At 44.4% G+C, this 25,998-nt stretch overlaps 1 protein-coding gene across 4 annotated transcripts in view; it reads left to right on the forward strand.

Moving 5' to 3' along the window:
* XPNPEP1 (X-prolyl aminopeptidase 1) overlaps nucleotides 1–18,494 on the forward strand; it is a 55,946-nt gene extending 37,452 nt beyond the window's left edge. For all 4 annotated transcript variants that reach the window (XM_071215681.1, XM_058298478.1, XM_058298480.2 and 1 more), the window contains 13 exons: nucleotides 757–838; nucleotides 2,227–2,437; nucleotides 4,066–4,155; nucleotides 4,681–4,731; nucleotides 6,294–6,352; nucleotides 6,549–6,626; nucleotides 8,859–8,930; nucleotides 10,441–10,501; nucleotides 11,831–11,900; nucleotides 12,804–12,977; nucleotides 13,742–13,818; nucleotides 15,034–15,132; nucleotides 17,948–18,494. In XM_071215681.1, coding sequence (XP_071071782.1) covers nucleotides 757–838; nucleotides 2,227–2,437; nucleotides 4,066–4,155; nucleotides 4,681–4,731; nucleotides 6,294–6,352; nucleotides 6,549–6,626; nucleotides 8,859–8,930; nucleotides 10,441–10,501; nucleotides 11,831–11,900; nucleotides 12,804–12,977; nucleotides 13,742–13,818; nucleotides 15,034–15,132; nucleotides 17,948–18,076 — 1,253 coding nt within the window. In that variant the 3' untranslated portion in view covers nucleotides 18,077–18,494. The remainder of the gene's footprint in view (nucleotides 1–756; nucleotides 839–2,226; nucleotides 2,438–4,065; nucleotides 4,156–4,680; nucleotides 4,732–6,293; nucleotides 6,353–6,548; nucleotides 6,627–8,858; nucleotides 8,931–10,440; nucleotides 10,502–11,830; nucleotides 11,901–12,803; nucleotides 12,978–13,741; nucleotides 13,819–15,033; nucleotides 15,133–17,947) is intronic.
* The last annotated feature ends 7,504 nt before the right edge of the window (nucleotides 18,495–25,998 follow it).

The raw sequence follows: 25,998 nt of genomic DNA on the forward strand, positions 1-25,998 counted from the left end.
GAGCCATTATTTTATAATAGTACTAAAACTAGTACTTTTTACAGGAGGGTCTTTTGTACTCTGTTCCTCAATAGAGCTAGCTTTAGGGAGCTGGAAGCCCTGGAACCAGAGCTGTGTTCTCTGCTGGTCCCGTGGTGTCTCTGGCTGAAGGTGTCTTCTCCACCCAGCAGACCCATGGGTGGGCCACAGGCTCTGGTTTCAGTCACGGCCCACAGCCCTCCTGACTCACTGCTCTTCTTTCTGCCTCTGACGGGAAACCCCGCCTCCCTGGGCTAAATTGGCTCTTGGGGGGGGGGCCTCATTTGGCCTCTCTCAGTTTTTCTACCGTAGGTCATTTGCCTCCGAAGGGAGAAGAAATGATTGTATTGAGTTTACTGTACTGTGCTCCTTTTCCTTTATTTGGGAGCCCAGGAAGTTTCTCTGATGCCAGGCGTGGCACCTCCACCAGGCTGGCCAGTTCACCCCTTTGTTTGGAGGGCATTTCTCCAGTTTTCTAACTAATGACTTCCGGCTCCTTCTCAAGGAAACAGAAACAGTTCTGGTGCCACCCTGTGGTGGACATGCGTAACTGCAGTTCAGGTGGAACCAGGAGCAAGGTCCCCCACCTTTCTGAGAGATGCTGCAGAATCCTTGGAATCCTTCCATGGCAGATTAACTCAAAGCAGATGTTCTTCTCTCCCTCTATACCATGCACTTAAAAATTCCAAGTCAGGCAGGTGATGGGGATCTTTATTTTTTTTATTTTTTATCTTTTAGGGCTATTCAATCTCCGAGGATCAGACGTGGAACACAATCCTGTATTTTTTTCCTACGCAATCATAGGACTAGAGACGATCATGTGAGTGTGTCCCCACTCAGAGACTCTGCATCCCCTTTCTAGCTTGGACCCACCAGTCACTGCCTGAAATTCACTGACGGGCTTTTTTCCTGCCTGTTTTTCTTTTCCTTTCTTATTGTCCTTAACAGGACAATATCCTCCCTCTCTTTTAGCTCTCAAAATAATTTGAACTATGAAAGTATCTATAGTATTTGAGATTAAAAAAAAAAAAAATAGGCGAGGGCATGCCAGGAAAAAGCCAGAATAGAGTTAGTTCACAAAATTCCTGGGGTGAGGTATTGACCAGACCACAGAGTTGATGCTAAGCTTTCTAGCAGTCAGTATACATGTGTGGTATATAGGTTCAGTCCACAGTACTACACAGGAAAACCCCCTGAGCTGAGCCTTGCCGAATTGGCAATTTATCTTTCCAAAGCATTGCTCTGGCCTTTCCATCATTGCTCTTCTGTTTGGATGGCTTTCTTTATTCTGACAATACATTTGTGGAGTGCCTGCTAAGTGCCATGGGTCTCTGGTAGGTGCTGGGTGATACAGTGTTGAACAAGACAGATGGGGAGGTAAGAGCCTCCTTAGGGTGTCAGGCACAGAGCAGGCACCGATTTATTGGTGGATGGGTATAGGTGTTATAAGAGGGGCCTACCTGTACTTGGGGGCCAGAGAAGACTTTCGGGGAAAGTTATATTGAAGAAGAAGCTAGGGTGAATATGACTTAGGGGTGGGTGTGGGTGGGAGTGGGGGGGCATGTAGGAAACAGTGTTCTAGGCAGAGGGAGCAGCATTTCAGAGGCTCTGGGCAGGAAAGAGCTTGGTGCATATGGAAGGCCTCGAGTGTTTCAGGGTGGTTGGTACCAGAGTGTGAGGCCAGGGGTGAGTGGGGGCTGCATCAGGAATGGTCTTGGGAGCCATCGAAGGAATAATGAGAGGGAGCAACATGATCAGACTTAAACATTATAAAGGGACTTAAACATTATAAACTGGAGACAGGGCCACCCTTCAGAGGCTGTGGGACTAATTCACGTGAGAGATGGTGATGGCCTGAGCCTGGGTGGTGGATATAGTTAACGGTCAACAGATTGGATGCAGATTTAGGCTACAGAGGCAAAGGTCTTAATGAAGGGAGGATGGGCATGAAGGAGGACAATGCTCAGGTTCTTTGCTTGGGGAACTGGGTGGATGGTGACAACGTGCATGGGGACTGGGAACACAGATTGGGAAGGAGGATTTGGGAAAGGAATGGGAGGAAGAAAAAGCTGCTTGACTTTGAGTGTCAGGAGATACCGCTGTGTGTATTTGTGCACATTTGCACGCATGTGCATGTGTGTCCATGTCCTCATCTACTCACGTGTGTGCCCTCTTTTTTCCTGTTGTTCTGTTCTGGCTCCTCTGCAGGCTCTTCATTGATGGCAACCGCATAGACGCACCCAGTGTGAAGGAGCACTTGCTTCTTGACTTGGGCCTGGAGGCCGAGTATAGAATCCAGGTGGTTCCGTACAAGTCAATCCTGAGTGAGCTCAAGGCCCTGTGTGCCAACCTCTCCCCGAGGGAGAAGGTGTGGGTCAGTGACAAGGCCAGTTATGCCGTGAGCGAGGCCATCCCCAAGGTTGGTGGCCCTGCTAAACCCTACCGTACTCCAGCTGCCAGCTCCCTCCTAGCTTTGGCAGCCTGTGACCTTGTCTTTAAGGCAGAGGCTATTCTGGCAGATCCCATGACTGGTGATTGGATCAGCACAGTTGTTTCCTTGGCTGAGCCCTTTGGGCTGGAGCCAGACAGAGTCCGGGGCCCCCAAGAGCTCATCTGGTCCTGGGTTTCCCAGGAAGTGGCATGAGTAACAGTTTGGGGTGTATATATTCATATTCAGGTTTAAAAAGAAATGTATCTGCTTTAACAGCATTTTAGTGTATGCCAGAAAAAAATGTAACTAGCAGGTGAGACCATCTTTTTATAAAAATTATTTCTTAAGAGAAAGTTGATTTTAATAAATGAAGTTGATTTAAGAATGGTCTAGAGGAAAGTCTTAAGTACCTGAGAAGAATACAAGTAGTAGGCTGCTAAGGCAATTCCATGCAGGTGGTATGACAATGCCTGAATTTGAGAATTCCTTCTTTACCCCTTCCCATACCACATTTTATAGCTTAGGGGACCTGAGTTTCAGAGAGGCTTGGTGAGTTGGGAGTTTGGCAAAGTCCAAATGATAGTTATAGTCTCACCCTTTACTGAGCCCTTCTGGATGGTGCTAGAGAGCTGACATCTGTCCCTTTTTTTTTTTTTCCCTTTTTTTAGGAGGTACTGGGCATTGAACCTGGGACCTTGTACATGAGAGGCAGGTACTCAACCACTGAACTACATAAACTCCCTCCCACCTCATTTTAATTAGGGCCTGGAGCAGGACTAGAATCTAGCCTTCTTTAGGTGTAGCCCCTTTTACTGTCCCTCCCTGGGCCCCTGGGCCTCTGGCTGCCTCTTGCATGGCCTTCAGCAAGTCCAGCTATGTCTCCTCTCTTTCCAACAGTGGGCCATCCTGGGAAAAGCCCAGATCTGGCCCTGAGACCTGGCTTGCCAGTACCTCTCTGCAACTGTCACTCTGTATATGACCTCAATCACTTAGAGCTATACTTCCTTGACCTAAATTGGAGTCACACTAGCTTTCCATAGTTCATGTCTGTGAGAGGGAGAGAATAAGAGTGAAGAGAGAGAAATTCCTTGAAGAAGCAAGTGCAAGGATAAGACCCTCGCCCTGTAACGCAGTACTGGATTCTAACTTATTCTGAAATTTGCAAGGGTCTTTTCTAGCCCTTTAAGATCAGTCCACAAGAAAGAACTGAGCTTGGAGAGGAAGGGAGCAGGAGCCTTCCTTCATTAGGCCATGTGTGTCTCTAGACAGCTGGGAAAACCTCCTTTGTGCCGCAAGAATGGAGTTATTTCAGTCAAGCTTTGATGGTTAATGAACTCTGACCACCAGCCATGGAGAATATCTTGCTGATGGCTGGCAGCCAGTAGTCTCAGAGAGCTCAGGGGGCGGGGATAGAAAAAGAATATTGTGTCTGATGTACTTTGTCCTTTCAGATGAGCTCAAGCCCCCTCCCTGAGGTCCCGTGGCCCTGGAGGACAGCTGAGTTGGTTCTGAGCAGAAGCTCTTCCAATGAGTTGCCCAAAGTAGACGTGCTGGGTGATGAGGTGGTTGCTTTGGTCTTGGGCTTGCCTTTCCACACCACTGTTCTTTGCCCTTAGGATCATCGCTGCTGTATGCCTTACACTCCCATCTGCATCGCCAAAGCTGTGAAGAATTCAGCCGAGTCAGGAGGCATGAGGCGAGCCCACGTGAGTAAAGCAGTCTGTGCAGAAGAGATGTCGGTCAGTGGTCAGAAGGCTTAGCGCCCTCACCTAGCCTCAGTCTCCTGGTCCTCCTGGTTTTCCACAGCTCACGAGAGAAAGAAACAAGATACTTGATGGGCTAGATCAGTACAAAGTATAATGCACTACACAAAGAGATATTGATGATAAAAGTGTAGATGATGGTGATGATGATGATGATTGTGTTTCAAGGCCAAGGGTGAGTCTACAAAGATCTGGGTCCCAAAGATGTCTTTTGACAGTGGCCTGTGTTCCTGGTTCACTCCAGCCCTTTGGCGGAATGGTCTGTCCTTTCCTGATTGTGTCTGAATTATGGAATGTCAGAGAAAAGCATTGCCAGCTGGCTTGCAGGAAATGTAAAACCCTGATGCTGATGGTTCTTGACCCTCTCAGGGTCTGATTTGTCATCAGGGTTCTGTGGTACTAGGCTCTGAATCTGGCCATCTGACATTCAGTAATAATTTTTAAAAAATGTCTCCATTGTTTGCACAGATTAAAGATGCCGTGGCCCTCTGTGAACTCTTTAACTGGCTGGAGAAAGAGGTTGGTTCTTAGTTTCTGTTTTATCACATGGCTATAGAACATCTACACATGGCTTGAACTCTTCATTGTTAACCATGAGGTCTAAGATCTTGATCTAATTTTTTTTTATACTCCCCTTGTGGCTTTTTGCATGCTATTTGCTCTTTATGTCCATTTGCTCTACATTCTTCTGTGTCTGTATTTATTTATTTTATTTCCCCTCCCCCCTTGTGGCTTGCTTGCTATCTGCTCTCTTTGTCTATTTGCTGTGTGCTCTTTTGTGTTTTTGCTTGACTCTCTTTTTTCTTGCTTGCTGAGTTGGCTCTCCACAGCACTTGCAGGCTGGGTGGCACTCTGCGGTGCTTGTGTACTAGGCGGTGCTCTGCAGCGTGCAGGCGAGCCTGCCTTCACAAGGAGGCCCCAGGACGTGAACCCAGGGCCTCCCATATGGTAGACGGGAGCCCAACTGATTGAGCCATAACCACTTCCCTCTTGATCTAATTTTGAACTCTTTTAAAAGTTCCTTCTGGAAATTGGGTATATGTTTAAAAATTCTGTTTTAATTGTAAAAAACGGTAGTAAGGATAAGGAAAAAAATCCTGTAACACAGTGGATCCTTTCTGGGTTAGAGAATTGTCTTGTAGCTAAGTGGAATTTCATTGTGTGAAAATGACCCTTAAAATAATATTTTGGGCAAGTGGATTGTTTTAGGAGAAAAAGATCTTTGTGTGCATTTTGAGCTTCGCTTTAAGCTATGAAACTTTTTATATTAAATTGACCCTTGGCTGTTAGTTTCTTGCCCTTTCACTCCTTGTATTTGTCAGAAGAGTGATTCCTTTGTACTGTCATTAAATTATATCATGTTCCCTTGAAATATTTTATTATATGAAAAACTCTTTATTTAAAAGTAGCTTACATTGGAAAAATAGAAAATTTTGCCCCTATTTTCACCAGTGTAACAATTCTTTCCCCACATTTTTTTCTGGTCATTGTTTAATCTATATAAATATTTTTTACAAGTCTCCCAGTGTACAGATATGATTTTGTATTTTGTTTATGTTTCTTTTGCTATCATAGTATGAACATTTTCCATGTGCTGTGAGGCCTTAAAGAGTGATCCAAAAGAAGACCGCGCCTAGTGGCTAGACTGATTTACTTCTCCATTTCTATTTTCGAGTGCTTAGATTATTTCTAATTTTTTGCTATTATCAGTAACCCTGTAATAATGTCTTTGCAATTTTATTTCTTTACAGTGATTTTCTTAGAATGATTTTCTAGGAGGGGATACTTTTGAATTTTTAAACTTGGATGTATTAAGTTTTTGGAGGTTTTAGAATATTGATACTGAGCCAAAATAAATGAGTGAAAAAGTAGATGGCTAGAAACTTTCCTACTTTAGATAGTTTTGGTGAGAGCCTTTGGAAAATCCCTCCCTGCTGAAGATTAGACATAAACTGTTCTGTAGATCGAACAGGATATGGGAATGGAGGAAAAAGTAAGCTTTTTTACTTGCTTCTTTCACCACATATAAGCATGCACATGAATTTGTCTCACCAATTGATTTATAAGCAACTCCCTTGTAGGTTCCCAAAGGTGGCGTGACAGAGATCTCAGCTGCTGACAAAGCTGAGGAATTTCGCAGGTAAGGATTGGTTTGGGGGATCCAAGAACCTTGTGCTCATTTCCATGGTGAGTTAAAATGAGGCTGGTAAAAACTGTGAAGCTGCTTGGTTCTCAGCACAGTAAAAACTGTGATGCTGCTGTGCTGTGCTGAGTGTGTGGGAGGTCACATCAGGCAATTGCCACCCCACCCCTCAACCTCAGGCTTTCTGTTGCAGGCAACAGGCTGACTTTGTGGACCTGAGCTTCCCAACCATCTCCAGTACGGGACCCAACGGCGCCATCATTCACTACGCGTAAGGCATGCGGAGGAGCACGCTGCCTGGCTTTGCTGCTGCTTCTGCAGAGGAGCCTGAGCAGGGGAGAGACAGTATTTTGCCAGAGGTCCCTGTGCCCACCTCTGTGTTTCTATTAAGACCGTTCAATTAGAGGAAACTCACCAGCCCTGATTTGTTGTTTCTTTGAAGTCTTGTCTTTTCTTAATTTTCTCTTAAGTTGCCAAGTCCTCTGCCTTTTGGGAGCCTCCCCTTAGACTTAGATGTGTGATGTTGGCATTCTCCACATGCAGTTAAAATGGATTGTTGCTCTTTCATTTCTGAGGCTTCAAGACCTGTATTCGTTGCCCTAGAATCTTGATGATCAGAATTTTTGAGTGTTTTTTCTCCTTATAACAGCAGCCTTCTTTTTTTTTTTAAGGATTTATTTTTTATTTATTTCTCTCCCCTCCCCCTCAACCCCCCATTGTCTGCTCTCTGTGTCCATTTGCTGGGTGTTCTTCTTTGTCCGCATCTGTTGTTGTCAGCAGCATGGGAATCTTGTGTTTCTTTTTGTTGCGTCATCTTGTGTGTCAGCTCTCCGTGTGTTCAGTGCCATTCCTGGGCAGGCTGAACTTTCTTTCGCACCGGGCGGCTCTCCTTACGGGGCACACTCCTTGCACGTGGGGCTCCCCTACACAGGGACACCCCTGTGTGACATGGCACTCCTTGCGCGCATCAGCACTGTGTGTGGGCCAGCTCCACACGGGTCAAGGAGGCCCAGGATTTGAACCGCGGACCTCCCATATGGTAGATGGATGCCCTATCCACTATGCCAAGTCTGCTTCCCAACAGCAGCCTTCTTGATACACTAGTCCAAACATCTTATGAGCTACATCGCCTCCATACCAAAAAAACTCATTACTAGGTTTGTGGGTGCTCTGTTATGGATAGGGAGATAATCAGCCCTCCTCTCCCCCTTTTCCCTGGGCTTGAAGTCTGGCATCCTAGTCTTTGGGGATTTTACCAAATAATCTAAAAGAGCCCTTGGACCCAAATAGCTGAGGCTTCCAGAACCATGAGATAAGAGGGCACTGGTATTTTTAGGACTGATGGATCGGCCCATAGAGATGATGGGAAGTGTTGTTAGACTGGCTGTTGGGCTCTACCTTCAGCATCACTTGGCTCAAACCTTTTGCCTTGGGCATTTTGAGTCTAGTGCTTCCCCATCTGTGATGTACACAGTGAAAGAACACTCTGTCTCTCTCTCTATGCTGTACTTGGGTACAGATTCCCCAATGCCCCTCCATCCCCACTCTTTTTAATAATTGCTTTTAGAGTTTTTAGTCTTGGGGCAGATTTTGAAGCCATGTGTGGGAGATAGACCCAGATGTAACAGATCTCACATGAATGCTTCCGTTGTAACAAAATTATCAGAGGGATTTCAGTTTTTGGCTCATATTTAAGTCATATGGTGAATTTTCTGGCTGGATATTACCATAGAATTTTGCATTTAAGGAAAACATTAAAATTTTTTGAACCAAGGAGGCAAACTTGCTTTTCCCTTGGAGATGGAGATTCTTCATTTTGATCTGCTGGAAGTCTGCTTAGAGGCAGTGCCCTGGAGGACTGGTCCCAAGTCTGGGAAAAGCAGTTTGCTTTTAAAAACAACCTTACTTTCAATCAAAAAAGTGCTGTAGCCTAAGATCAGCATAGTCTATTCTTTTTCCCAGAAAAATCCCTTTATTTTTCTCCCACATTGAGACATTTACCCGCTTCCTTTCTGGTGGTCTGAGAAACAAATGGGGAGTGCCTGATGGGGTCAGGTCTGAAGGAGGTAGCTGGAGGCTGAGGCACAGGTCTGGGAGCCCCAGAAATAAGTGCTGTGGTGACTCCTCGCTGCTCTTGTCTCTGTCCCCAGGCCTCTCACTTGGTCCTTTTGATTCTAACCATTCCTGCTCTAGTAGCTTCTGTAATTATCTCTGTAAGATCTGTTTTGTTCCAGACACATACAGAAGAAAATATAAATAAATACAAGTTTTTCTTCCTTCCCTTGAGTTCTTTATCTCGTTGGTAGGTAGGTTGACTGAGTCTTTGAACAGTAGGTGGTTAATATTAGTTAAAATAATTTATGGAGTAACTTTTAATTTTGATAAAATTTCAAACTTACAGAAAAGTTGTAAAAATAGTACAGGGAACTCTTGGGTATCCTCGTCCAAGATTCACTGGGTGTTTGCATTTGTGGAATAATTGATTTTCAATTAACTTTCTTAGGCCAGTCCCTGAGACGAATAGGACCTTGTCCCTGAATGAAGTGTACCTCATTGATTCCGGGGCTCAATACAAGTAAGTGAACAGAAATTGCCTTAGAACTTGGCTGAGTTGCGTTGAGACAGTTGAGTAGGTGGTCAAGCCATACTCTGGCTGAGGATGCTCAGCTGGCAGTCTCATTCTGGTCCAGCCACTGATGAAGTTGTTTCTGGGTCTTGTTCCTTTTTTCACTCCTAGTTGAAATAGCCCAGTTGTATCTCTGTTCCCTTAAGAGGCTGTTTGATAGAAATGTTTAGTCCCCAGCAGGAAGTTGTTAAATATTAAATAAGTAACTATGAAATAAAGGAAACTTTTGGAACCATTAGAAAGTCTTTTGCCTCAGCCAGTTCCCTGTACTTGTAGCTGCCCCAGGGTCTTGTGAGGTGATGGATTAATTTTGATTGAATAAATGAGAAGTGAGGGCTGCTTTTGAATTCCTGAATTTCCTTTGTCATGTCTTGCTGCTCTCACAGTCATCCTCTAGAATTATTTCTCAGCGGAGAACCTAGGATTTGATTGAGTCTCCATTTGGGATACATGAGAAGGAGTGAGAACAGGTGTCTGAGTTAAGAGAGCACATGGGATGTGTAGACCTATGATTGCTTTGACAGACATCCCAGAGCAATGCCTTTTAAAAAAAAATTTTTTTTTTTTAAGATACTTAGATTACATAAATGTTACATAAAAAAATATAGGGGATTCCCACATGTCCTGCTCCCCACATCTCCCACACTTTACCACTTAACAGCATTCCTCATTAGTGTGGAACATTCATTGCAATTGATGAACACATTTTGGAGCATTGCCACTAAACAGGGATTACAGTTTACTCTGTCTAGCACCTGATTCTGTAGGTTATGGCAAGATATATAATGGCCTGTATCTGTCATTGCAGTGTCGTTCAGGACAATTTCCAAGTCCTAAAAATGCCCCCATATTATACCTATTTTTCCTTCTCCCTGCTCTCAAACCTCCAGTGGCCACTGTCTCCACATCAGTGATATAATTTCTCCCATAGATCAATGCCTTTTGATTCTCCATTCCCCACTGCAGTTGGGACTTGGCTAATGTAGAACCTGATTAAGAAATGAGTTTAGCCAATTACATGAAAAGCACAACTTAGCCTTGGGACACATGGGTTGGTATTAATATTAATAGCATAGAACAAACTTGAGATCACTTGGGTAATAGAATTCTGGATTTTAGCAATTCTGGAAGTTATCCTTTCTATGGGTGAGGAAGTTCTGAGAGATGTACCTCAGTATTTTCAGGGTCTTCGTCCAGTGAACTGTCTTGCCACTCCAACAGGAGAAACTGGATTTTAGCTTTAGCCCCCTGTTTACTTTGTCCTCCTTCCACTGGTTCATAATCCCAGTGATGGTGTCTTTTGTGAAAGAGCCCTTGCATTGTAGACTGAGAGGCTGTGTGTCAGGGGTTGGCCAAGTCCATTCCAGCACATCAGGCCATCCTTGCATTCACAGTTTTTCTCATTTTTGAGCAAAAGCTTATTTTGACTGAAAACTGACTTGCTTTTTCTTTTGGGAAGGGATGGAACCACAGATGTTACCCGGACCATGCATTTTGGGACCCCTAGGGCCTACGAGAAGGTAAGGTAGTGGTCAAAAGCCTGAGAGGGCCTCTACTTTCTTAAGAAGAACATTGCTTTTATGAAAAGAGATTGTATAAGTAAGAAAAGTTACAAGTAGGAAAGTAAAATAGCTCATTACTGTGGAGTCAGGCTTACCTGTTTTATGAGTTTCATTTACTTAGTTATTGGAAGGAGACCATTTGGAGAAATTTTAGAAGCATTTTGTTTAGGTCATGGCAGATTCAGGTTTAAACAGCTTTGGTCTTTCTCTTGAGCCAGGAAATGTCTTTGGAGATGGGGGTGGGATATGGAATACATGCTTTACATGCGGAGTTTCTATATGATTTTGAAAGCACCCCCTCCTCTCTTCAGTTCCGTGTTCCTCTTTACAGGCTCAGCTCTCTTGGAAGCTTCTGAAATGACAGGCAGTGTTCAGGTTCTGGTGTCTGGCATAGAAACCAGGAAACAGCTGTGAGGTAGAGGGATAATTACCAAGAGTTTTGAAACGTGGCTTCAAGTTTTCTGCATGACTTTCAGCGAATCACCATCCACAAAAATGGGATGAAAGTACTCACTTCCCAGACTGATAGTGAAGATTCCATAGGCCCAGTGAGTTCCTGGCTCATAGTCACTGCTCAGGGAACTTTTGATTGGGTCTCTGAATGAGTCTTTTTTTCCAAGAGAGCACCTTCAGGAGGTTCCTCCAAGGAGAGGGTTTTGTGAGATGCAGTGGGACAGAGTCTTGGCCTCTTCCCTTGTCCATCATGGGCACCAGCATGTTAGAGGAGTTGGACCTTGGTCCAGGATACTTTTGGTGTGACTCATTTTGTGCTGTGGAAAGAGACTGGATTGAAGCTGGCATGCCATGCACCCTTCCAGACAGCAGCTTTCTTACGTGGGCAGTAGGATATCCCCAAAGTATGTTTGGGTGAGAAGGAGCACGGTTGTGGAAGCAAGACTGCCCTGCTGTGAGGCCATGTGCTGCCTCTTATGAACTGTTTGACCAGGGCAAACTGCTTAATTTTCTGTAAAGTGAGGATGGCAATGGCGACTATGTTCTAAAGTATGGGGTTGGATGTCAAGTGCCTGGCACGGTACCTGGCATAGGGAAGTTACCAGTAAGTGTTAGCTTGTGACATCAGTACTTGTTACTCTTCCCAGGCTTTCTCAGGTGCACATGACATAGAGTATCTCAAGGTAAAGTCTTGTGGGGTCCTCTCAGGCAGTTCTTTTCTACTAGATTTAGTTTCAGCATTTTCTGGAAAATTAGTCCCATGTCCAAGCCAGAAAATACAACTAAAATATCCATCCCTCTTCTGCAACGTGGCCTCTGTTTTTTCTTTGGCAGGAATGTTTCACTTATGTACTCAAGGGCCACATAGCTGTGAGTGCAGCCATTTTCCCTGCTGGAACCAAAGGTAGGTGGTTCCTTCTGCCAACATGTCCAAGTCTGAGTAGAAGAACTTGTCCTTTCCCTCACTGTATCAGCCTCCACCTGCTTCAGGCCTGGCCAGAGCAAGTGGGGTGCTGAATGGAATGAGTCTCCCAGGCCTGCTGAGCTTAGTCCCAGGGAGCCAGGCTCAGAACTAGGCCACCAGGTCGCCTGTGCACCTCTTTCCTGACCACCTGTGGTGTAGGATGGAGCTAGAGGGCAGCTTCCAGGAGAGGGCAAAGCAGATACGAAGGCCTTAGCCTGAGTGGAAGTGTGCAAGTTGGTGCAGCCTCCTTTTGGTTCTTTGGTACTGGCCAGTGCCTCCACCCAGAATCCTTGTTGGGACTTATTTTACTGGCATCCTGGCTTTAGATATCTATACCCCTTCGCTTGAGGACTGGTGGGTGGGACATTGGATTGGGAGTTGATAAGACTTGGGCCTTGAATTTGGTGAGATTGGGCATGCACTCATCTCTGGATGTTGGTCTCCTCATCTATCATGCCTGTCTGCCAGCTTCCAGTGTGTTCACAATCTTCTCATCGGACTCTAATTCTGAACCTTCAGCTTTTAGAGTTGGGAAGGGAACTTACATGCCATCTAACACAGTCCTTATCTGCTGCAGGCATCCATCCTCTCATTAGCCTCCTGCACAATATCCCTCCAACTTCAGACTGAACGCTGACATGACTGGGAAGCTGCCCTCTTCAGGAGCCAGGATTGTTAGAAAGTCCTTCCTTGTGCTGGGCTGAAATTTGAAACCTCCAGTAACTTTTGCTCATTGGTTTCTGTTTCACCTTCAGGAGCCAAACAAAATAGGTCTGATTTCCAAAGTGCTTTGTAAGTTGAAAAGTGCTGCACAAGTATCAAGTGGTTCTTTCTGTTTTTCAGGCCACCTTCTTGACTCCTTTGCTCGCTCAGCCTTATGGGATTCTGGCCTGGATTACCTGCATGGAACGGGACATGGTGTTGGGTCTTTTCTGAACGTTCATGAGGGTCCTTGTGGGATCAGCTATAAAACGTTCTCTGATGAGCCCTTAGAGGCAGGCATGGTTGTCACTGTCGGTAGGTATCCCTCACAGAGAGGGTGTAATGGGTCCTTGAGCCTTTGTTTGAAGGCTCTGTTCCTTATTTTTAAATTATTTTAAGGAAAGTTGGAAATAATTCGCCTCTTGTTGCCTTGAATTAAACAAAACAATAGGCTTTTCTGATAAAAGTGGCATGTGTTCATTTTAGAAAAAGTGAGACTATGAAGCAGTGAAGAAGAAAATTAAAACCATTTGTAATCCAACCACCCAGGGGAAACATGACTAAATATTTTGTTGTGTTAGTTTTTGTCTTTTATATATGTATATGCCTCTTTGAGATCATACTGGACATATGGTCTGTATTCTGATTTCTTACTATATATATTGCCGTTTCCCAAGTCATTACCAAATCTTTATAAATATATTTAAATCCAGCATCAGAGTCTTATGGATATACACTGTACTTTATTTAATGGATCCTCTGTTATTGTACTCCCTCCCTTGCAGCACCCTCCCTTGCAGCTTGTTAAAGGAACTTCAGGGCCTTTTTTTCTGTACCTCAAGTGCCTATTAAAAATGGCCGTGTGGGAGAAGGAGGCATTTTTTGGCTTTCCCACCTGGGGTGGGTGGGCCCTCCCTTCTCATGTTTTGGGTGTGCCCTTCCTTCACATGTTTCTTCTCCTTTGGGGCCGGGGTTGGGACTGGACCCTTTCAAGCTGTCACCCCAGGAGTGCAAGTGCTTCTCTGTGTATACATTCACATCACTGGCTACATCTCATCTGGAGGTTTGGCTTGTTTTAGAGCCAGGGTATTATGAAGATGGGGCTTTCGGAATTCGCATTGAGAATGTTGTCCTGGTGGTTCCTGTGAAGACCAAGGTGAGAGTTTATTCAATTCCTTCACTCCTCGGTGGGAGAGGATGAAAACTTTTGTCTTTGAGGCCGGGAATATTCCTTCTGGGGCAGAGCTACATCCTTCCTCTGATGCTGGGGACTTTCCTAAAAATCACTCTTCTCTCCTGCAAAGCAGAAAGAAACTCTTTAATGAACTGGGACTTAGAGCTGGAATTCTTGTAGCCCCAGGCAGGCTTATGCTCATGATTTGAGCAAATCTGTATTTGCTAGAGGTGGCTTGTAGTCCTGAAGTCTCCCCTGCTGGGTACAGCTTGTTAAAGGGGCCAATTTTCAGGCCCCTCTCAGACCCTGAATCAGCTCCAGGGTAGGGGCCTGGGAAGCTGTATTTTTAACATACTTCCCAGGTGATTTTTTTTTCAGGTAAATTTGAGAAACCCTGAGTTATACTAGGGGTTAGGCCCCATAGCAGTAAAGATGGTTAGGCTTCCTGGCCTGAAATGCAAGTGTTTTGCCCTCTACCCCCGCCAGTATTTCCAAGAGGTCTCAGGGTCTTAGGTACCAGACCTTATTTAAAAGACCTGTTCCTCCTTTGTTGGTGATTATGGAAGTTGAACATTTGGAGGAAAGCTGCTTTGTAAGCCTGCAAGGAAGCTGACTGCATGAGTCTGTTCTTTGCTTCCAAGTGGAAGTCATTGTTCTTAAAGAGGCCTCCTGCCTTCTTCTCAAAGAATCTACAGTGAGCAGAGACCCAGCGAACCTGAGTGCTTTTGTCTACCCTTGGCTGACTCCACACCATGTGGAGTGGTAAAGGCAGTCCACATGGTTGACTATTAACAGAAATGATTTGTTGGACTTCAGCTCACACGAGTCTTGAGAACCAAAGCCAAAGATGCCCTGAGGTCAGACACTCCCATGCCCTGCACCTGCTTCCTCTCCATTGCAGTGGAAATTAGCCTTGTGGGCCTGCTGTAGCTAGTCTCTTGATACCCTTTGATTGGGTTCTCCTGATTACACAGGCTTGTGTTTGTGAAGCAGAGCAGCTCTTTGGAACATGGCATTGGCTCTCTTCATCATGGACCTCATATGCCTGTTAGACATATGGCCGGTGACCACATAACCGACCCTGTCCCATTACTCCTGGCTCTCAGGGGTGGCAGTCTAGTGGGCATGGCCTCATGGTGGGTCTCTCCCCACAGGAAAGAGGAATAAAAGCTTCTGTTTTTTTTCTTTCTCTTGCAGTATAACTTCAATAACCGGGGAAGCCTGACCTTTGAACCTCTAACTTTGGTTCCGATACAGACCAAAATGATAGATGTGGATTCTCTTACAGACAAAGAGGTAACAGGAAGACCTGGGAGAGCAGAAGTGTCAGGGGTGGGGGGAGAACCACCCTAAGTTCTCTACCCCATTCTCATTTCATATCTAGGCCAAATGAGTCTGAAAATCCTAGGTCTCCTGAGGATCATTGGAGTTCTTTCTTGTTTGTTGCGCTTTTGGGTAGAGCTAGTCCTTCACCCACCTCATCCCTCCACCCCTCAAGCCAGTATGGGGCTGTAGGGTTTTGTGGGTGGCAGTAGTAGGTGATTACTTTCCAGGAAGACAGAAGCCCTAGCTACACTGAGGTGTATTTAGCAAACTTGTCTTCCCTACAAAACTTTAAGTGGACTGTGGGGCATCTCGGCCACTGTGCGTGCCACATTGGTTTCATGTGTTGCGTGAAACATTAAGGAAATGAGAAGCAAGATCCATTATATGCCTGATTTTTGCACAGATGAGGACAGAGGTGGTACTGGCCCCTCTCTTTTGCTACTCTGCTCCCTCTGGGACCATGAAGCCCATCACAAAGTCAAGAGCAGACCGTGTTTACTTAATAGGCCCAGAGGTTGGGGGCCAGTCAAGGCAGAGAGTCACAGGGCCTGAAACCCCTTAAATCCTATGTGGGTCCCAAGGCTCCCAAGGCCAGGTGGGGTGGCTCGCTGGGGGTCTTGGAGTAAGGTTTGAAGGATGAGGCAGGTCATCAAAGAAGCAGAAACAAATGTCAGAAAATGGGCAGAAACAGCAATTCCCAATCCAGGAAGACAGAAGCCAATTCCAGAGTGTGGTCAGAAGTCCTGGCGAAAAGCAAATGACTGGCAGGAACCAAGGGTCAAGCTGCTGGGGTTACTCTTAGAATAAAAGGTTTTTGTTATCTCAAGGAAGCTACTGGCCTTATCCCAGGGGCCTTCATCTGACTGTAGAGGCAGGACTGTATCCTCAGTGTGGTCTGCTTGGGCCTGGGGAAAGTACCTCCAAGGACAGAAGAGCAGTAATTCTGGGTCACTCTCAGCCTTTCCTGTCCACATGAAGGGAAGGAGGCTTTTCTCCCATGGGCTATTCTTTTGGCCATTTAATTCCATAATAATTTCTTTTCTGGGATCATAAGCAAATAACTGCCAAATAACAGAAGATGAATATTTAACACAACAAGGAAGAGTTCAGTATCTTTTTTAGCAAAAGGGCTCCTTTCCCATATGTCACTTAATAAGTCTGGAGCTTCATTTTATCTGAAGGTGTAGTCATACCCCCACAAGGGTCTGTGCAGTGGACTTTAACACACCAGGTTATTGCCATTTAGTATCTCCCAGTCTGTTTTCAGCAATTACTTTAGGGAAGTTTTGGGTCTGCATTCCCACATTTGTCACCAGATGGCAGCAGAGGACTTTGGTCCGATATGAACATGGGCAGCCTGTGGAATGTAAGAACCCTTGGGATGGTGCCCGGTCAATCTGAAGGGCCTTGGGAGTTTCCCTGTGGCCCAAGGATGGCACCAAACTGCTGCCGTTGCTGTTGCTGTTAAGCTGCTTTGGACAGCAGGCTGCCTTGTCACCCTGCCTGGCCTTGCTGTTGACACATGGCAGGTACCCTACCTGCTACCTCCCTAACTCCCAGTGAGGCCCAGTAGGCTCTCATCAGTAGGGTCTGGAGCTCTGGCTTGGTTGGAGCTGATTGGTAGCACTACCCCATCTGTCTGCCCTCCATACCTGAGGGTTTGTATGCCTGTCTTGACTCCTCTGCCAGGCATCGGTGCCTGGTCTGGACTGTAGTTCCTGAAACCAGCCCTTTTGTAATGCCACTACCTCCCTATATGTCATTTGGCTTTTTTGCAGCAGTCATACTGATGGTAGTATTGTTCTCACTAGCTGGGTGTGTGGTCTGCTTTGCGGACAGTGAAGAGAGTGTGTTATTTGCCTCTTGGTAAGCTTCACTTCAGCCTTCATTCCTACCCCATCCCTTCTCTCCCCATCAAGAGGGAGATTTAAAATCTTTCATCTGCTGCAGAGCTTTTGCCATTAGCTTCTAGGAAGATCAGCTCCCATACAGGCAGCAAGCCTTGTCAGCACCTCCTTCCTCATCCTTCTTAATTCATGGTGTGGTGGTCAAATTCGGTTGAGGGTCTGAAAGTCAAGCTTATTCCCAACACCACTCCACAGAACCACAGTTCTTGACCACTGAAGGCTTTGAGTTTAGCTAGACAGCCACACTCATAAGAACCACATGGCTTGGTCAATCCTACTTGATTTAGCTTTGTCAGTGAATACACGGCAGGAAGCTCCGTGCAGGACAGCTTCAGGTGTCTCTTAGCAGGAGGCTTCTCAGCAATCCAGGGGCTATTCTTCAGGAACCCTCTCCTCACTTCTACCCCAAGAGATACTGCAGGTATAAGGGAAGGAGGCCTCATGGTTGGGTGCAGGAGCTTCTGGCTGAGAGACCCACTGACCAGTGGGAACCAGATGCTCTTGTGATGGCCCGTGGATGTGGCTTCCAGGGGTCCTATCAAGGCAAGCACCTGGTTACCAGGTACTCCTCAGGGAAGCCCAAAGTCATGGCTTGCCTCCAGCTGTCTGTGGTTCCCTGACAATTCTTTCAGTCCACACATTTCTCAGGGAGCATTTCACCATATGTGTGGCCTGGTCACCCAGCCAACAGGTCCCTTTCTCAAGTTTCCAGGAAATGGAACTCAAGAAGTCCCTCATCTATGAGGAGGGAGAAAGGGTCTTGTGTACCTTTATTTTCAACTGGTGATCTTGGCATGTGGGGCCCCTTGCTGTTTGCCTGTGTAGCTTTCCAGAAAAGATAATGGTGATGATTGTGTCTGTCCCTCTCCCCCCTGCAGTGTGACTGGCTCAACAGTTACCACCTGACCTGCAGGGAAGTGATCGGGAAAGAGCTGCAGAAACAGGGCCGCCAGGAAGCTCTCGAGTGGCTCATCAGAGAGACGCAGCCCATCTCTAAGCAGCATTAATACCTTCCTCTTTCTTGTTTTTGTTAAATGCTCTGGGGAAAGGAAGAAAAGAAACATGGCAGACTTCTGACATCTTTCCCCTTTTACTCTTTTTCCTCCCTACTCCCTCCCCTTTTTATTTTTAGACTCTAAGAAGAATTGAAAATCTATTCTCTTTGATATTTTCTTGAAAACACACTTGGTCATATGATTTTTTAATTATTGCGAATGAGCCAAGAATAAAATTGCTGCACCAGAAGGGGGCGCCCATAAAACTGGCCACTGTATCCGGGAGATGCCCTGAGCTGCTACAGCGTGTTTTCTGGCCAGTGATGGTGAAACGAGTGCTCTGCGACGGCTCCCGGTGCTAGCACATCATTCACGACAACTTAATGCTCATGAGACTATTTATGATCAATGAATAAAAATGTCAAAACTGCTTTGTCCAGTTGTCTCTTTCCTCATGGTGTTGCCCCCATGTGTTATGCAAGCTAATCTCCAGGCTTGGTGGCCTAGGTGGCAGACATTTCCTAGGTGGAAGGTCACCTTTGAGGAGAGACCTCTGTCTCCCTCCCTTTTTAAATTTTTCCTTCTTAATTGTGAACCTCTATTTTTATTTTCTTTAGACAATCTAATATTTTGGTATATTCCTTATCTTAGTTTTTTTTTTCTCCTGATTTTAGAAGTAACATGCAAAAAAACAAAAATTTACTTGTAAAAAGTGACAGCCTTCCATAACCTACCTTTTAGGAGATGCTGTAGGTGTTTCACCCATCCATCACTGCTTTAACAATTCCATTAGTTGCAGACAGCATTCTGTGGCAGCTGCTTGGGGCTCGCTGTCCGCAGGCTCTCTTGTGTGTGGAAAATGCCCAAAGGGCCAGGGGAGGTAATATCCCTGCGACCTCAGATCATGATGGTTGGGGACAGGAAAATAGATTTCCTAAGCCCTTGGCTGGTATGTTGGAGGCGTGTTTTATACCATCTGGATTTCCCAGTGGGCTAGGACACAGCTGCGCACTGTGGTAACGCTCAGTGACACACCCTTCTCTGCCTCACTTCCTCACTAGCTCACCAGTGGTTACAGCAACCATCTGATAAACTGCACACAAATCCTTGTCTTAAGGTCTTTGGGAACCCAACTTAAAACATACCTCTTAGATATAAACACTAATATATACTATATGTTTTTGCCAATTTCTTTCCTTATATTCAGTAATATAGAATAAGTATGTAAAAAGGGATATATATACACATATGCACGTATTCGTACAGTCTGGATTATACATTCCCAACTTGCTTTTATAACTTGATAATATATCTGAGTTATCTTTTTTTTTTAATAAAGATTTATTTATTTATTTAATTCCCCCCCACCCCGGTTGTCTGTTTTCTGTGTCTATTTGCTGCGTCTTGTTTCTTTGTCCGCTTCTGTTGTCGTCAGAGGCACGGGAAGTGTGGGCGGTGCCATTCCTGGGCAGGCTGCACTTTCTTTCGCGCTGGGCGGCTCGGTAAGGGGCGCACTCCTTGCGCGTGGGGCTCCCCTATGTGGGGGACACCCCTGCGTAGGAGGGCACTCCTTGCGCGCATCAGCACTGCACATGGGCCAGCTCCACACGGGTCAAGGAGGCCCGGGGTTTGAACCGTGGACCTCCCATATGGTAGACGGACGCCCTAACCACTGGGCCAAGTCCGTTTCCCTGAGTTATCTTATTGACACATAAAGATCTAATTGTTTTTCCAATTAGACTTCGGTTGTGTGTCTGTTATTTTTTTTAACTAGTCTCATTAAATCTTAAACTGTATCTTTAATTTGAGTGACTCTGAAAGATGAATAAATAAAAGCATATTTTCGTCATTCACCAAAGCATCATGGCAATATTCGTGGCTTTTCTATTTGGGGAGCAGAAAATGAGATGAATGCCACTTGAGACATTACTTACCAATAGCCAATCCATACTTACCAATCAGAACCAAGGTGGCAGAAAAGAAATTCTAATAGGATGAGCAGAGTGCCAAAAAACAACTAGGCCAAGGTTTTTTTTTTTTTCTCTCAAGGATCATTGATTCCAGCTTGCTATGTGGGTGGAAACAATACATGGCTAGTTCTCAGGTTTTTTATTTGTATCAAGGCCAGGAAAGCATAACAGTAGTACCTTTTACAACAGGCTGTATTTTGATCCACCAAAGATCAATTCTTGAATGCTTTTGGTTCCCACTTGCTCATGTTTCTAATATGCTCCATAAGATTGGACTTAAAAAGAAGTTTCTCCTCAAATGACAGAATTTACTAATCTTGTTTTCATCCATCATCCCTCTGAAAGTTTGAAGATCTCCATTTTAGGATCCAGACAGTCATCTCAGTGATATCCTGAAGACTTCTCTCTTGGTAAGTGGGAGCCGTGAATTGCAACCAAGTTGGGGTTTAAACAGACTGTAAGCCAAATGTGAGGGCAGCTCCACTGTTTGTTCACCAGGATGTTAAGCCTATCACTTCTCAAGGCAGCCTCAGAGCAAAGTTGGATTTAATTGACTCATGCCTAAAAGCAAGGTTTCCAGGTGCTCGATGCCTGAAGCTTCCTCTGTGGACCTGCAACACGTTAGCGTCAAGTCCAAGAGACATAAAGATCGAGGATGGAATGAAACTAAAGTACTAGAGGTCAGAGAGAAGTTGGAGAGAGAAAAATGTGGATCAAAAGAATCACTTCTTCACTTTAAAATAAGTGATAAAAATGTTGGGTGGAAAAACAGGCATTATGCTGAATATATAGAATAACTCCTGGGAAGGTGATCTTGTTTCTTTGTCTCACCCACTTTATCCCTTCATAAAGTTTTTTTTTTTTTTTTAGGATTTATTTCTCCCCCCCTCCTTCCATTGCCTGCTCTCTGTGTCCATTCACTATGTGTTCTTCAGTGTCTGCTTGTATTCTCATTAGGTGGCTCTGGGAACCAATTCTGGGACCTTCAGGAGTGGGAAAGAGGTGATCATTTTTTTGCGCCACCTCAGTTCCCTGATCTGCTGCATCTCTTATGGTCTCTCCTCTGTCTCTTTGTTGTGTCATCTTGCTGCATCAGATCTCTGTGTTGGCTGGCACTGTTGTGGGGGGGGCACTCTTGCGCGGGGCAGCACTCCTGCGTGGAGTGGCACTCTCTGTGGACCAGCACTTCACCAGGAGACTCTGGGTATTGAACCCTGGACCTCCTATATGGAAGACGGGAGCCCACTTGCTTGAGCCACATCTGCTTCCCCCTTCATTAAGTTTTATGTACAAGGTAATGAGGATTCAAGAAAAGGTACAGATGTGGGATTCCGGCCTAAAACACCCCAGGGACAGACTTCTTGGAAACTTGTTCACTCTGGGTTAAAAGTCCATCCATGATACTTAGTGCCAGTGAGAGAGGCCTGCCTCACCTTCCTGGCTCTTGCACTTCTCCAGCCAAAGGGCCAGAGCCTGGCTTCTGGCTGCTGGGCAAAAACCATCAGTCATTTCTCATCAGATGAATTTTGGAGTAGAAGTGGCCCATTGTGAAAGGATTCTGTGCTGCACTAACAGCCATGAAGGAGGTTTTGACCTTGGGGTTTCCCAACAGCTGGAGGATTTGTACCAGTAATGACATGAAAACTCAATTGCAGCACTTTGTGACACCTTTCAATAGTGCTGGTTCTGTTTCCTTCTAGGGGGAGATGGGAGGCTCAAAGCAGGGTCAGGGGCTCAGTATTCTCCTTCTCAAGCCAGAATGCTCTATGTTCCATTGTTAGGGTAAATGTCAGGTTTTTTTTTTTTTTTTTTTTTTTTAGAGTTGGAAGGGACCCTGTGAAGAAACAGGTTCAGACTGACCGTCCAGACTAACAACACATCAATTCCTGGTCTTCTGGCTCTCAGGCCTTGGTTCTTTCTACCTGGTAGTGCTACTTCCCCATTGCCTGCCCTGTGAGCTGGTAGAGCCACGGCTCCAACTTCCCGGCCTGGATAATACCTCCTGCCACTTGTCCTAAATCCTTCTCTTCTTCAAGTATCACATGTCTCCCTAGAAGTGTTCCCTGATTGCTCTAGCTGGAACTCCCTGCTCTGAATTTCTTTTGCATTTACTTTCTTCACAAACCATAATTGATATTCCCTTTTTTAAAAAGTTATTTTTTTCTATTAGAGAAGTTGTAGGTTTACAGAAGAATCATGCAGAAAATACAGAGTTCCCATATACCCCACACTTTTTCTTTTATTGATATTTTGTATTACTGTAGTACTTTTGTGTAATTGATATAACAATATTATAATTATACTATTAAATATAATCCAAAATTTACATTAGGGTTCACTGTGTTGTACAATCTATGGTTTTTTAAAAATTAGTTTTTTTATTTTTTAATTTTATTTTTAAAGAAACTTTAGGTTACAGAAAAGTTACATAGAAAATATAGGGAATTCCCATATCCCACACACCTCCCTCTCTCGTTTTCCCCTATTGATAACATGTTATGTAAGTATGATACCTTTGTTACATTTTTTAAAAAAAGATTTATTTATTTATTTCTCTCCCCTCCCCCTCCTCACCCTGGTTGTCTGTTCTCTGTGTCTATTTGCGGCGTCTTCTTTGTCCCTTCTGTTGTCAGCGGCACGGGAATCTGTTTCTTTTTGTTGCGTCATTTTGTGTCAGCTCTCCGTGTGTACGGCACCATTTCTGGGCAGGCTGCACTTTGTTTCGCGCTGGGCGGCTCTCCTTACGGGGCTCACTCCTTGCGCATGGGGCTCTCCTACGCGGGGGACACCCCTGCGTGGCAGGGCACTCCTTGCGCGCATCAGCACTGCGCATGGGCCAGCTGCACATGGGTCAAGGAGGCCCAAGGATTGAACTGCAGACCTCCCATGTGGTAGGCGGACGCCCTAACCACTGGGCAAAGTCCGCCGCCCCTTTGTTACAATTGATGAGCAAATATTGAAGCACTGCTACTAACCATGGTCAATAGTTTACATTATGGTTTACACTTTGCACCATACATACAATTTTATAGGTTTTGACAAAATGTACAATGGCCTGTATCCTTCATTGCAAAATCTTGCAGATCAATTTCCAGGGCCTTAAAAATTTCCTGTGTTCTGCTAACATGCCACTATTCTGCTCAGGAAAGAACATTCAATCACATTTGGAGAAAAGGCTTATGTGTTGTGAATTATGGGGTATCCATGATCTGGTTTTCTTACATTAATTCTCTATACCTCTCCACTTTCCCCAAACTGGTGTACTGCCACTGGTTATCTTGTTTTTTTTAATTAGTGTCTTAGTGCTGCTATTCCAAATTACCACACTGGGTGGCTTAGAACAATAGTAATTTGTGTCACAGTTTTGGAATCTAGGTGTTTGAAATCAAGGTAACAGCAAGACCATGGTCTTCCAGAAGGCTTTACGAGAGGATTCTTTTTTCCTCTGTCTAGCTTCTGGCAGTTTCTGGCAATCCTGGGTGTTACGCTGGTTTGTGGTAGCATAATTCCAATCTCTGCCTCTGACTTCATATAGTCTTTCCCCTTGTGTCTTTCTGAATGTTCCTATTTCCCTTCCTTCTTCTTAGAAGGACACTAGTCATATTGAATCAATTTCTACTGTGATCCAGGTTTGCTTTACCTTAACTAATTACATTGTCAATGACCCTATTTCCAAATAAGGTTACATTCACAGGACTAGGTGCCGGGATTTGAATGTATTTTTTTGGAGGGCACAACTGAACCCACATCACTGATTTTCAAGCATGCTAGGTAACCTTCTGCCTGAACCCTTTAATAATGAAAAGTGCCTTTGGCCTGGGAGTATTTTACACCATAACCCTCCATAGCTTTCTTCCTTCCTTTCTCCAACTCTTGTTTCCAATATCATCTTTCATGTGAGCCCATTCTTTGTTGATATTTTAATCCTGCACTTCCCATTCCTTCTACTTGCACCTATGTAAACACTTTATACTTCCATTAGTTATTATATATATATTTCTATCCCACTAAAATATGAATTTTTAAAACAGAAATTTTTGTCTTTATCCACAGTCATGCCTGCCTGCAACAATTAGCACATTTCTTCTCACATTTTCCCCAGTAAATATCCCCTAAAGGGAAAAATTATGTTTTAAGCTAATCTAATCTTGTGGGTGTGATACCCCTTGATTGCATTAAATTTGGTTGACAGTCTTTTGATTAGACTACTTGATAAGTTTGCGTTAGGGCTTTTGATTGGACTATATCAGTGAAGCATGACTCAGTTTAAGTCTTTGGCCTCTTGCTGAGCATGCTATAAAGGAGACACAGAAAGACATAGATACAGGAAGAGGACAACACCATTTTTGATCCTGCCATGTGAAAGAGGACTAGAGGATCACTTACGTACAAAGCCCCCCAGAGGTTGGGCCCATGGAACAGCTCAAGAGGAGATGAACCCTGCTATATGCCTGAAAACTTACAGCTGAACTTGGGAAGAAAGTGGAGAAGCTGAGACTGATAGAGTACTCCTGGAAAGTGATAAGATTTATGCCTGCTTTCCACAGCTGAGCTCTGGCAGCAGGGCTTCAAGAGACAGTTAGCCCAGAGGGGAAGGCTGAGACTGCAGCAGAGGTCAGTGGCTATCTTGCTTTGCCACCTGTCTGGACAAAAGGATCAACAGTAGCTGAATTTGGTGACAAAGCACCTCTTATGGTGCCTCAATTTGGACTTCTCATGGCCACTCTGTTAGAGAATGTAGCAGGACTCCCCAGGATGGAAATTTAATATTTTGTTGGTTATTGTTTGGGTTTCCACCCACTGAAATAATACCCTATGACCACATGAACAAATTCATATTCCATAAAGGCATGCCCCCAGGTACACCCTTCCCTATACATCCTCCCCCACCAACACCCTGTACCAGTGGCCCTCCCTGCCAATCCTGTTTTAAAAAAATTTTATTCTAATACCATATATGCAACCTAATATTTCTCCTTTAACCACATTCAAATATATAATTCAGTGGTGTTAATTACATTCACAATGTTGTGCTACCATCACCACCATCTATTACCAAAATTTTTCCAACACCCTAAACAGAAACTTCGTACCAATTAAGAATTAGCTTTCCCCTACCCTGGCACCTGGTAAACTGTCTTCTAGTTTCTGACTCTGGATTTGCTTCTTCTAATTATTTCATATTAGTGAAATCATACAAAATTTGGTGTCTAGCTTATTTCATTCAACATGATGTCTTCAAGGTTTATCCATATTGCTGCATTTATCAGACTTCATTTCTTTTTATGGGCGAATAATATTTCATTTTATGTATATGCCACATTTGTTTATCCATTCATTGCCTGATGGACACTTGGGTTGCTTCCATCTTTTGGCAATTGTGAATAAATACCATGGTGAGCATCAGTGTGCAGATATCTCTTCGAGTCCTTGCTTTAATTCTTTTGTATATATACCTAGAAGTGGGATTGCTGGGTCATACAGTTTAATTCTATACTTAACTTTCTGAGGAACTGCCATACTGATTTCCACAGCAGCTGCACCATTTTACATTCCCACTTACAATGAATGAGTGTTCTTGCTTCTCTACATCTTCTCCAGCACTTGGTATTTTCCATTTTTTGCATAACAGCCATTCTAGTGGGTGTTAAATGGTATCTCATTGTGGTCTGATTTGCATTTCCTAATGGCTAATGATGTTGAGTACTTTTCATGTGCTTTTTGGCCATTTATTTTTGGAGAAATGTCTATTCAATTTTTTTGTCCATTTTGAAAATTGGGCTGTTTGTCTTTTTGTTGTTGAGTTGTAGTTTTTCTTTATCCATTCTGGATATTAAATCCTTATTGGATATATAGTGTCCAAATATTTTTTCCCGGTTCATAGGTTGTCTTTTTAGTTTTATGATGAAATCCTTTGATGCACAAAAGCTTTAAATTTTGATGAAGTCCCATTTATCTGTTTTT

The sequence above is a fragment of the Dasypus novemcinctus genome, chromosome 6, assembly GCF_030445035.2.
Source record: "Dasypus novemcinctus isolate mDasNov1 chromosome 6, mDasNov1.1.hap2, whole genome shotgun sequence".
Taxonomy (NCBI): domain Eukaryota; kingdom Metazoa; phylum Chordata; class Mammalia; order Cingulata; family Dasypodidae; genus Dasypus; species Dasypus novemcinctus.